This window comes from Sinohyriopsis cumingii, chromosome 15 (assembly GCF_028554795.1).
Source record: "Sinohyriopsis cumingii isolate HCF-2022 chromosome 15, ASM2855479v2, whole genome shotgun sequence".
In the NCBI taxonomy this organism is placed as follows: domain Eukaryota; kingdom Metazoa; phylum Mollusca; class Bivalvia; order Unionida; family Unionidae; genus Sinohyriopsis; species Sinohyriopsis cumingii.
This window is the reverse complement of record NC_142975.1, coordinates 121,656,546-121,669,934: the sequence shown is the minus strand read 5'-3', so window position 1 is coordinate 121,669,934 and position 13,389 is coordinate 121,656,546. Positions and strand designations below refer to the sequence as shown.

Below are 13,389 nucleotides of genomic sequence, written 5' to 3'. Positions count from 1 at the left end.
TAAAATTAAAGAAAATTGCTCTGCTCTAACTGTTTGGGGCAAATTTAAATATACAATATCCAATCTATTTTTGTTTTCGTTTGAAAAATGACAATAATTGCAATATCCATTATGAAACTCGGCGTATTGCCCCCCCCCCCACCAAGCAAAAACAAACCACAATAAAAAACATTTAAAAAGGTACAAAAAAAAAAGACAATGATAATCAACAGAAGTTTGTCTCCTCCTTTTATAACAGCAAATTTAAAAATAAATAACTAACAATTACATGAACAAGTACCAAAGAATATAAAAGGATTCGCGAAGTCCGTACTGAACCTCAAATCAAGATGTCTTCCGGAATATGGTCCAGTTATTCAAAGGAAACGTTAACTTTAGTTCACAAGGGAACATATTTGTAGAGAGAATTTTATCTGCAGCATGGAATTTTACTGCTTCAATGCGCTCTTCACAGTGCTTTATATCACATGCACGTCAGCGCACTGGTAGAAGTGAGCAGGAGCCTGGGGATTATTCGGGTTGTAAGTAACCTGAAGAATGAAATTTCCTTTCATCATCGGGATCGTAACTGTCCTTTCGTACAGCGTCAAGGATGGTTCCCCATTATCCATCACTGTGGCGAGGGTCGTCATTTGGCCCCCCTCCATGCCAAAGGCGATCACGAAATTCCCCGGTGTGGACTTGATCCAGTGGTCAAGGTTCTTCTGGAAAACAACGGTGAAACTTTGTCCGCCTGTTAGTGTAACGCCAGCTGTATCCTTACTTCTCCCTCCACATGGAGCAGTCAGAAGAAGGCAATCTGCAGCTCCGGCTTTGTTGATTCCCATTTCGCTTCCTCTTTGGGTCGGATTGATGAGACATAAATGAGCGCTGCAGGCGGCCACAAGGCAGAGCAGAGCGACATTATGAAACAATGACATGGCGGAACTTGGACCTGTGTTTAGCATGGACGAAAGATTCACCGATGTCTTGGCGAAGAATAGAGAGTTTCTTTTATACGTATTCAGTATGAGATAAGGACCGTATGGTTTGATGTGAAAGTACATGCGAAATTTCCTCCATAATATGAAAGGAGTCAGATATAAAATGTGTTTCATAGATGGCAGATACCACGGGAAGCAAAGCAAACGTAAAGAACACAATACATTTCTCTGTGATAGAACTCACAGATCAGCTTCGACGTTCTAAAATCTAGGTGCACAGATGAATTGCACTAGCATCATATTGGTCGTGTGGACAGGCACACTGTCTTGAGGTACATAACTGTCACCAAACCTTACATGTTCTGATTTTCGACTCGAGCTACTGTTAATTTGGTAAAATGGTCTTAAATCAGTACAATATTTCCTTGGCATTGATCAAAAATATATACTGCTTGAGAGACATGCTGATATATATATATATATATATATATATATATATATATAGAGAGAGAGAGAGAGAGAGAGAGAGAGAGAGAGAGAGAGAGAGAGGGGAGACTAATGCTATCGTCATATGTGGAGATTATCAAATCAGATAAGCCTTTCCTGAATAAAACCAAGTTGTTTCTCACAAAATGGTCTTTTCTGCACTTTTCGTCTCCTTTTTCATCATTCTCCTTAAATTTGTTGTCACTTCGTAAAACACGAGTATTTGACGCTATTGTAGGAATTTAACTGGAGTAACCTAGGCGACACTTTGTATTTCTAATTGTGTTTATTTTCCCAGAATCACTGGATTACATTTGGACGCCTGTGTCTATATATAACTGGATTATGATTGGACGCCTGATATATTGCCATCATTCCAAATTAGTCTACATATTGTGACTATAGTGAAAAACGTAGGAATATACAGACAGTGACAGCACAGTCTGCATACTGTAAAACTTTCGATTGTTCTTTTAGGTACTCTACGACACAGCAATACAAGAAGGTTAGTTACGTCGTGCCAAAGATAAAAGTGCCTTGTCCAGGGAAACGCCATGGTAGCCGACCCAAGTTTAATGCAATAGTTACTGACCTAATAAAACCTCGAGGGGAATAGCCAGATTTTAGCGAGTAGTTTAACATAGTTTGTGCCAGTAGAACTCCTTCTTGGCTCCAACACATTTTCTTCGTCTCTTTTCTTAATGTACTTTGAAGTACATGAGTTTTGCTAGCATCGTCTTTATAAACGTCATATTGATTGCTATAAAAGTTACAGCTCTATCTATATGCAATAGCTTAATTCTTCTCTTTGAATGTCTTTTTAAAAAAATTCCATTGTAAAAAAAGAGTGTACAATTAGGATAGCTTTTCCTAATGTAATCAAACCTTAAATTTTACATTGTGATTACTAAATTTAAATGTTTTATGGCATCATTTCGAATTTTAATGAAATATTTGCACACTAACTCTTAGATGTTCATGTTTTACATAACTCATTTTGTTACTTGCTTGGTCTAATGATACACATGGCCAACTGTCATGCATAAATACCACGTTCAAGTCACACAAAAGTAATTTTTCTTCTTCAGTTTTTCACTTGACATGCTTTATTTTACCATGAATTAGGACTGAGTTTTTCACCCAACACACACGATAAAATATGTCCGTTATTCACTCAATAAATCTCTCTCTCTCTCTCTCTCTCACACACACACACACACATGACCTTACATGAAGGCTTATTTCAAATTAGATTTATGAGCAGAGTCGAATACAAAAAAAATCCCAGCCATAGCGAATAAAAGGTAGACATTTTACGATTTGTAAAACAAGTGATTTAAAATGAGCACAAATTTAAGATTCGATTTTCATTTGAACTGAAAACAAATGTAAGATTCCTTTCATCGCATGATCACAGATACTGATTTCATCGGATCAAACAGATACTGAATATATCTGACTAAACATACTGGTTTTATCTGACCAAACAGCGATTAGTGAAATGACTTTATAATAGACTCTGACATCTCGGAAATATTCTTCTTTCCGTCTCTATATAAACTCGCCGATATCAGCATATGTTTATTTGCAAAACGTTAGGAGAATATCGAAAGAGATGCATCTTTTTACATAAAGTCTTCAGATGAGATGTTGTATAAACTTCAAAGACACAGAGACAGAGACGCATTTTATAACACAATGTCTTAGGATGAGATGTTGCATAAACATTAACGACACAGAAATAGATGCATTTTCTTACACAAGGTCTTAGGATGAGATGTATAAACATTAAAGACACAGAGAAAGAAAAGGGTTTCATTGTATAATGTACTTGGATAGAATGTGGTATGAACACTAAGGACACAGAGGAAGAGGCAAGATTGCATAACTTAATGTCAAAAGTTGGAATGTTGTACAAACTTTAAAGACAGAGAAAGACTATGATTGTATTACATAATGTAATTGGATGAAATGTAAAATTTTTAGCGACATAGAAATCAAGATGGGTAGAATTACATAAAGTACTAGGATAGAACGCTGTAAAAACATTAAAGATACAGGAAAGAGAATGGTTGTGCTAAATAGGATCCTAGGATGGAATGGTGTACAATCACACATCTAGCATTATGTTTTCAAATCTATCATGCAGAAAGCCCATGAAAGAGACCCATTATTATTATTATTATAGAAACAGGCCCTAGTTCCCTTTTAAAGTGTTTACAGGGATTTCCCGTCATGTAGATTGAATGTAAATGTACTGCCATTGCGAAAGGAATCGTGACTTGATTGACCGTGACAGATTATATTTTAAATTCTGTCTAAACTTGTCCGACGGCCGTTATCTCTTTCTTATCTATAGGAGAAGATATGAAGGCGCGTGTATGTATACAATACTGAATACTTTATTTTAAATAATTGGCGTAAGAAACATGGCATAATTGATAAAAATATGGAGAAATAAAAACAATTGATAAAAAGCATCGAGGAACAGCAGCTACTGTAGACAAGTCAAGTAAATATGTACGCAGCTCAGAACTTTTTAGGGGTTATTCAGGATCAATTTGCAATATGTGTATGTGTGTGTACTTTGATATATATATATATATATATATATATATATATATATATATATATATATATATATATATATATATATATATATATAGATATCTGTGTGTAACAGCTGCCTCGCTTGGCGCTCAGCATTAAGAGGTTAGTGTTAGGACTGTTCGACCTGGTGTCCGGATAATGTGACTGGGTGGGACATCATGCTACATGTCTGCAGCATGATGCCCCAGTGCTAGACATCACTATAAACTGCCACATTGCAGACATCGTAGCGATATGACTGAAAAATTGTTAAAGCTACGTTAAAAATCCAAATCACATCACATCACATCACATCACTTTCCTTCTCCGAGTCGCATGTCAATTTTGTCAACCAGCGTCACATAGTATATCATATACACTAGTGTGAACTTAGGAGACGAGGCCTCGCCGAGTTCCAGCCATCATATTATTATCCCGGAGGAGGATTTCTCGGTCTAGTCCACCGGAAAGGCTATCCTGAGCTAAATAAACCGATCTTACCCAATGTGTATATAGGTTCACGCGTTATTAATGTGAGATTACTCACATACAGTAATGATGGAATAGGATTTGAGAAAAGGACTCACCAGGCCGAGTCATTAAAAGATATGTCAGCCATTGTGGTCCGGTGTTCCTACAACTGGGAAGATTTCATAGAATCCGTTTTAATAAGCTAGCTTAGTTTTTTATGAAGTGTAGTTCGGTTTTCTTACTGGTTGACCAATCAGTTGCAAGGTGGAAAACTAAAGTTGTGAATTAAACAGTACATTTAGTTTGCAATGAAATCTGTCTATACTCAAAATGGAAATACATTTAGCTTGCATTGAATCTGTCTCTATGCTCAAAATGGAAATACAATATATTTAGCTTGCATTGAAATCTGTCTCTATGCTCAAAATGGAAATACATTTAGCTTGCATTGAAATCTGTCTCTATGCTCAAAATGGAAATACAATATATTTAGTTTGCACTGAAATCTGTCTCTATGCTCAAAATGGAAATACAATATATTTAGCTTGCATTGAAATCTGTCTCTATGCTCAAAATGGAAATACAATATATTTAGTTTGCAATGAAATCTGTCTATGCTCAAAATGGAAATACATTTAGCTTGCATTGAAATCTGTCTCTATGCTCAAAATGGAAATACAATATATTTAGTTTGCATTGAAATTTGTCTCTATGCTCGAAATGGAAATACATTTAATTTGCATTGAAATCTGTCTCTATACTGAGAATGGAAATACATTTAGTTTCCATTCAAATCTGTCACTATGTCCAAAATGGAAATACATTAAGTTTGCATTGAAACCTGTCTCTACGCAGAAAAAGGAAACTTATTTTGTTTGCCTTGAAATTTGTCTCTATGCAGAAAATGAAAATACATTTAGTTTGCATTGAAATCTGTCTCTGTACTCCAAATGGAAACATTTATTTTTCACTGAAATCTATCACTATGCTTAAAATGGAAATGCATTTAATTTGCAATGAAATCTATCTCTATGCTCAAAATGGAAATATATATAGTTTTCTTTGAAATCTGTTTTTATACTCAAAATGGAAATATATTTAATTTGCATTGAAATCAGTCTCTATTCTCAAAATGGAAATACATTAAGTTTGCATTTAAACCTGTTTCTATGCAGAACATTGAAATTTATTTAGTTTGCATTGAAATCTGGCTATATGCAGACAATGGAAATTTATTTAGTTTGCATTGAAATCTGGCTATATGCAGACAATGGAAATACATTTAGTTTGCATTGAAATCTGGCTATATGCAGACAATGGAAATACATTTAGTTTGCATTGAAATCTGGCTATATGCTGACAATGGAAATACATTTAGTTTGCATTGAAATCTGGCTATATGCAGACAATGGAAATACATTTAGTTTGCATTGAAATCTGGCTCTATACTCCAGATGGAAACGTATTTATTTTTCACTGAAAACTGTCTTTATGCTCAAAATCGAAATTTATTTAATTTGCATTGAAATCTGTCTCTATGCTCTAAATGGTAATTGTTCAATACTAATTTTTTGTGCACATATAAAATATGCAATGTGTTAGTTATCTAAGATAAACATTACTTCAAAACCACGAAGAGATGTTTAAGGTTGAAACTTTTGACTCACTCTCAGTTTCATAGCCATTATCTAAAACACAGCTAACTTCGCCCAACTGTTGTAAAACTGCTCTTGCATGTCACACCCAACTGTTGGAAAACCGCTCTTGCATGTCACACCCAAGTGTTGTAAAACCACTCTTGCATGTCACACCAACTGTTGCAAAACCGCTCTTGCATGTCACACCCAACTGTTGTAAAACCGCTCTTGCATGTCACACCCAACTGTTGTAAAACTGCTCTTGCATGTCACACGCAACTGTTGTAAAACCGCTCTTGCATGTCACACCCAACTGTTGTAAAACTGCTCTTGCATGTCAAGCTTACCAGGCAATCAACTGTTCACAACAGTAGTAAACCATCTCTCGCGTATCTTGCTTACTAAGCAATCAGCCATACTAAACAGTAGTAACTAATCTCGTACCTGGTTTACTAGGCAATTAACGGTACCCAACAGTAGTAAATCTCTCTCGTATCTTGCTTACTAGACAATTAACGGTACTCAACAGCAGTAAATCTCTCCCGTATCTCGCTTACTTGACAATCAAACAGCAGTATGTCATCGCTCGTGTATATTGCTTACTATGCAATCAACCGTACCCAACAGTAGCAAACTCTCTCTTATCTTGCTTTCTATGCAATTAACCGTACCCAGCAGTAGTAACCATCTCTCACGTGCCGTGCTTGTCCAGGCAATCAACCGTATCCAAATGTAGTAAACCATCTCTAGAGTCTAGCATAGCCATCATAATCTACGGGAAATGTTTATTTAACTATTTCCGACAGTGTTGTAAGTGGTAACATTCAAACAGGACTTCTTCCATTATGCGTTTGAACCGATCACTGACTAAAAAATAACCAGTGGTTTGAATGAATATACTTTAATCACGGTGTCTTACAGTATTATTTATATCAGCGGTCACCTCTATATACAGGTTATACTCAAACCTTCCATTTCCCCATCTCTGGACCAATTTTCCTCTGAACTTTTTTCCGCGACCTTATAGCTACATACAACAGTGGAAAAACCGATTTATAAAAAGAATAATTTAGATGGAATCTTATTAGAGAAGTTATAGGATCGTTTTCTCTGGGGTACACATAACAGTTCCAGACTAGAGTTCCATTTTTTTTTCTGATTCAGTTGTCCTCAATACTTATTCTAGTAGTCCAAACATATTCCAGATCACAGAGTCCTAAATACGGAGTCCATATCAAGATACTTCAAAAAAGGATCGTATAGTCCATTGTATAGCCATAAACGGACGTGAAAGGTAATCTCTATTAACTACTATGGACTGAGCACACGATTGTTTAAAATACACCCGACGTATTTAGCATAAACCTTTCCTGTTTGTTCAAGCAGTCCCATGACAAAAAAAATATCAAAGACGGATTGAAATGAAAGTATATCAAAAAGGTATTCGCGTTGTGCAAACTGTTGAAAAAACCAGTCCTTACCGTACTGGCTTCTTATGGTCACGCCTACCAAATTTTCGATTAAAATACTGATTTTCCGGCTTTTTAGCTCAGTCTCACGATCTTCGGATTTGTGCAAAAATACCCGGAATTTAGGTTCCGAAACTGTGAATAATCATTTGGGCGTATATTACACATTAGATTACACATTAGATTGACGATCGAGTTCGTGAGCATTTAGCTGAAAGCAGGAAAGCCAAACATGACGTGAGTTTATGATAATATGTTTGATTGGATTAACCATTTCCATCAACCAATCCGCACCTCAGATAGATGCTTGTAGGTGATTTTGGATTTCTTTTTTATAGATCATTTTCAGATACTATTTTTAGCTGGCCAAACCTATCCCATAGCCGCATCCGGTACGATCATGCGCATTTGACGCAGGGCAACTCGAGTGACCTACACTTCTTACATGAATAGAACATTTGTCATTATAGTTCGCCGCAGACAGTAGTATCCAATAATATGCCAGCCCACAAGTATAACAGTTGAACTGTACGTTTTCATCAAGCATTTTTAACAATAAATGAGTATTTATTGTTTTATGTTACTGCATCGTGACTCTCATCTTAACTCCCCCCCCCTTATGACTGCATGGTAATGAATACTCCGAGAATAAACACGTTAGCAGTCAACAATGAACAACAAAGGCGGCACATCACATATTAAGCAGATACATCAACTCGTGTGAACTCGAGTGGCTTCTTGGATTGGGTATGGGATCTGATTACGCTGGTATTGATAATGCTGTGTTCACCTGTATGCATCCATCCACTATGAAATTAATTATATGCAACAAAGAGATCTGTAAGTCCTCATATTTTCTTGAGGATATAGTCTTGAAGAGTCATCTAAATACACGTAGATTTATACAAATTGTAACTCTGGTCACATAGAAAACTCGTCCACTCACCCCTTTCCTTTCAGAAATGGATCATCCAACTTTGCAAGTCCTACCCAGGACCGCGGACAGGGTAGGACAAATTACGAGGGACCACAACGGTAAGGGGGTCCACCGTTGTGATTCATTCGGGCCTAATGGATAATTTTTTCATAGGCCCACAAATCCTTTCCGTTGTTCTGGTCCTCTCTGATGTTATTTGTGCTCATATCTACTTTTCTCTTTTAGGCAGATTACTAAACTATCCACTCACGATTTTTAAACACACTATTTCTGTGAAGGGTGTACAAATGTCAAATCTTTACAAATTTGTTTGAAACTTTCTTGACGAACATACACTATGTTAGTGACAATCGCTTAAAAGTTGCCCTACGTTAAATATTGGAGTGCAAAAACCCAGATTTGACTTCCTGAAAAAGGTATATACAAGCTACCAAATCTCAGGATAAAAGCCAGATACGACATAAAAATCTCCGGATTTCTGACCAGAAAGTTCTGGCAGGCTTGTATGACGTACCCATATAAACCATCCTTTCTCCCGATTCCGATTGAAAAGCTTGGTCTCAACTTTTTCCAAGGTCCATAAGCTTAACCTTGAGTACAGAATGTCCAGATACGGATTCAAACTAAAACAATGTACACAGGGTTTCTGATTGGCCAAATTGTTCCGATGATAGAATATCTTTGTACAGGGTTTATGATTGGCCAGATTTTTCCGATGATAGATTATCTTTGTACTGGGTTTCTGATTGGCCAGATTGTTCCGATGATTATCTTTGTACAGGGTTTCTGATTGGCCAGATTGTTCCGATGATTATCTTTGTACAGGGTCTCTGATGGACCAGATTGTTCCGATGATCGATTATCTTTGTAAGGCATTGTGTATAAGCCTCCCATTATAGACTTCGAATTTGTCTCATCTCACACCAAGTATTCGTCAAAAAATGCATTCTATGCATACAGTAGGATTCCATATGATCAAAAGCCAAATCAAAGCTAAAAACAGAAAATATAATTTTTGTAATGGACCAGTGGTTTATATGTATGTGGACGTTCCGTGTCTGTCAATTAGCCTGAACTATTTATTACACATATAGTGTCCTTTTTCTTGGAAACCGCTCGACTAAAATAGTCAAAGATTTATTAAGTTACAAAATATCGACATGTAATTTGAATCAATTCACTGTAAGCATTGGGACTCATGGGACCCTCCTTTTCCTCCGATTCCACTAGAATTTAATGTTAGTTTACTATGGGGTCTACGTCCATGTCTAATTACAAAACAGCAAGCATGGTTTAAAATGTAAATCTCAAAGAAGAAAAACTTCTTTGCTCATGCTATACACGTAATAGGTAATCTTTATGCAGGTAATAGTTAATCTTTATATAGGTAATATGTAATTTTTATACAAGTAATAGGTACCTTTCATACAGGTACTATGTAATCTTTATACAGATAATATATATTCTTTATATGGATACTATGTAATCTTTATACGGGTAATTGGTAATCTTCATGCACGTAATGGATACTCTTTATACAGGTGATAGGTAATCTTTATGCAGGTAATAGGTACTCTTTATACAGGTGATAGGTAATCTTTATACAGGTAATATGTACTCTTTCTACATGTGATAGGTTAAAGTGATATACGTAATAGGTACAGGTAATAGGTAATCTTTATACTGGTAATTGGTAATAGTTATACAGTAATATGTACTATGTATGCACGTAATATATAACCCTTTCATATTTTGCCTGCTATTTTGCTGTATCGCTCGAAAAGTAAAAAAAGAGAAACCTTAAACACGGGTGCAAATCAAAATATTTTAAGAACGGGCTTTTATTATCCATAGGTATACGTACAAAGTATGTCGCTTTCAGAAACCAGAATAAAATTCAGCATAACTTATGTCAAGGGGTGTATATTTTTCCATGATAACTGAGGCTTACACAACCTTAACTTATACTAAATTCAGTCCCGAATATAAACGTAATACAACTATAAATAAATATATATTAATGTAATACAGATTCTTCTTTCCTGCAAGAACAAAATAATGTTGACTTTCCATTTTTGGATCCAAACGTTGAAGTCACCTGAAACAATTACAATTTCACTTCTCAAAGTACTGACATTCTCTTTTTATAATTCATTATAAAATAAAACGTGCTATTCCCTATTCCGTCCATAATAAAACGTGCTGTTCCCTATTCGGTCTATAATATAACGTGCTGTTCCCTATTCGGTCTATAATATAACGTGCTGTTCCCTATTCGGTCCATAATAGAACGTGCTATTTGGCCCATAATAAAACGCGCTAGTCCAATATATATATATATATATATATATATATATATATATATATATATATATATATATATATATATATATATATATATGACGACAAATGCTCATCCTGTCACATCATTATTGCAAACATTTTTGCTGACAAATGCTCATCCTGTCACATCATTATTGCAAACATTTTTGCTTCAAACCACGAAAGACGTCTTTTCTATTTTTGTCAGTCACCAAACCCGTGGCATCTCATTTAAATCATCTTTACACAGCTATCCGTTGTAAAGTCTGACTTATTTTTCTTTTCAAGAAAAAATTAAATAACTGTACAAATGTCATTCGTTGTTATGCTACATAATATAAGATAACAACAATCACACCAACAACTCTCCCAAAGTGATATCGAAATAGGGAAAGATAGAAGAAGAGTGAGTAAGAGAAAGTCATATATACGATAAAGAAAGTATTTACGAATGGCCTTTCCAGTTTGAAGCTAAAATGTTCCAAATTTTGTAAAAGTAGCATCGCAATCAGCACACATAAAGGAAAGTACCTGTCTCGTGTATGATATAATTTACTGAAGAGATTGTTATGGAAATTACCCTGACAGTATTTTGAGTAACATTTATATGAGTAATATACAACGGTTTTTTTTGTGTGCGAAATAATAATATTTCTAATATCGAGTATGGAACAGGGGGTATTGGTTTCCAACAAGACAAAATAAAAAACAACGCTTTAGAACCAACGGAAGTTTGTTTCGTTCTTTTCTCACAGAAAATTTTAAATTGATCAATTAACAAATACATGAACATGTACTAAAGAATATAAAGGTTATACAATTGAATAATTAACACATATAAGAACATGTCATAAAGAATATAAAGTATTCACAAAATCAGCAATGAATCTGATACCAAACTGTCCTTAGGAATATGTTCCAATTAATCACAAAGAACGCTTACTTTAGTTCACAAATGAACAAGTTCGTAGAGAGAATTTCGTTCTGTTGAAGAGTGACGTTTTGCTTATTCAATGCGCTACACGATACTCGTTACATGACATGGACGTCAGCGCACTGGTAGAAATGTGAGGGAGCCTGGGGGTTGTTAGGGTTGTAGGTCACTTGAAGGATGAAATTTCCCTTCATCATCGGGATTGTTATTTCCTGCTGGTACAACGTCAGTGATGGCTCCCCATGATCTGGCAATGTGGCAAGTGATATCAGTTGTCCCCCCTCCATGCCAAAGGAGATCACAAAGTTTCCCGGTGTGGCCTTGGTCCAATGGTCAAGGTTCTTCTGGAAAACTACGGTGTAACTTTGTCCTCCTGTCAATGTTATGCCAGTCCCCTTCATTCTCCCTCCACATGGAGCAGTCAGAAGAAGGCAATCTGCAGCTCCGGCTTTGTTGATTCCGGTTTCGCTTCCTCTTTGCATCGGATTGAGGAGGCATAGATGGGCGCTGCAGGCGGCCACAAGGCAGAGCAGAGCGACAGTATGAAACAATGACATGGCGGAGCGAAGGCCTGTGTTTAGCAAGGATGAGATTCACTTGTGTATTTGTGAAGTAAAGACAGTTCCTTATATACTCATCCAGTTGGAGATAAAGACCGTATAGTTCAATGCCAAGGTACATGCCACATGCTCTTTATAATATCAAAAGAGGCATAGAAAACAAGTTTTAAAGATGTCAGATACCACAGTTTGAAATCATGGTTTTAAGTACAGCAGACGAGAAAGAAACCAATAGCCCTCTCCATGCGAGAGAGAGCCAGTTAGCATCTCGTTACTAGGTTCACGGATGGGTTGCACTCACATCATCTGGTCGCGTGTACAGACACGCTGAATTGAGGAACATGTCTGTTTCGAAACCTTGCCATGTCCTGATTTTCGACTCGATCTATTGAAAGTCTGGTAAAGCGGTCTTAAGTTAGTACAAGTTACATGCTGAGATGTAGACTGCTTGCTCTTCCCCTCAGTTCTCTTTGTTGTTTTTAAATATGCATTCATACCTCTTTATAGATAAAGATGTTAACTAATTATTTATCAAAACGTGTAAAGTTTCTAATATGAAGTTCCAACCTCGCTAGGTATGTACATCTGCGTGTGAACGGAATTACCTTTCCTGAATTTGTGCAGGTGAATCGATTCAGTGAATTATATAGACCCATTACGTGTATCGTTTTCTCGTAACGTATTTATGGCATTATGTAATTATATGACACGTACGACAAATATAATCATGACGATGATGCAGACGACGAAGATTATGATTATGCTAATGAGTAACATTATCAAGATATTTTTTTATTTGATTTGTAACCAAAAGGCCTAAGCAAATGTTTAAACAGGAGCCATCTAAGTTTTTGTCATTATGTTGTTGTTGTTGTAGGGTTTAACGCCATTTTCAGCAAAAGATCGGTTATTCATGGCAGCCAGTATAAATGGAGGAAGAAGAACCCGGGAAAACCCTAGAAAGAACCACCGACCCACGAGAAGCTACTGGCAAGCTTTCTCACATACCCACATTTGCCGAATCCGAGACTCGAACCTAAGCGGACAGAGGTGAGATGGCA

General features: G+C 36.2%; 1 protein-coding gene across 1 annotated transcript; it reads right to left on the bottom strand.

Moving 5' to 3' along the window:
* Nucleotides 1-11,558: 11,558 nt before the first annotated feature.
* On the bottom strand, nucleotides 11,559-12,365 carry LOC149782628 (uncharacterized). Its single transcript, XM_089934899.1, has one exon. The coding sequence runs from the start codon at nucleotides 12,323-12,325 to the stop codon at nucleotides 11,867-11,869; it is 459 nt and encodes a 152-aa protein (XP_089791025.1). The 5' UTR covers nucleotides 12,326-12,365; the 3' UTR covers nucleotides 11,559-11,866.
* Between the last annotated feature and the right edge of the window lie 1,024 nt (nucleotides 12,366-13,389).

What these genes read in the sequence shown, in the direction of transcription:
- LOC149782628 (XM_089934899.1), bottom strand. Translation starts at nt 12,325, where the DNA reads ATGTCATTGTTTCATACTGTCGCTCTGCTCTGCCTTGTGGCCGCCTGC.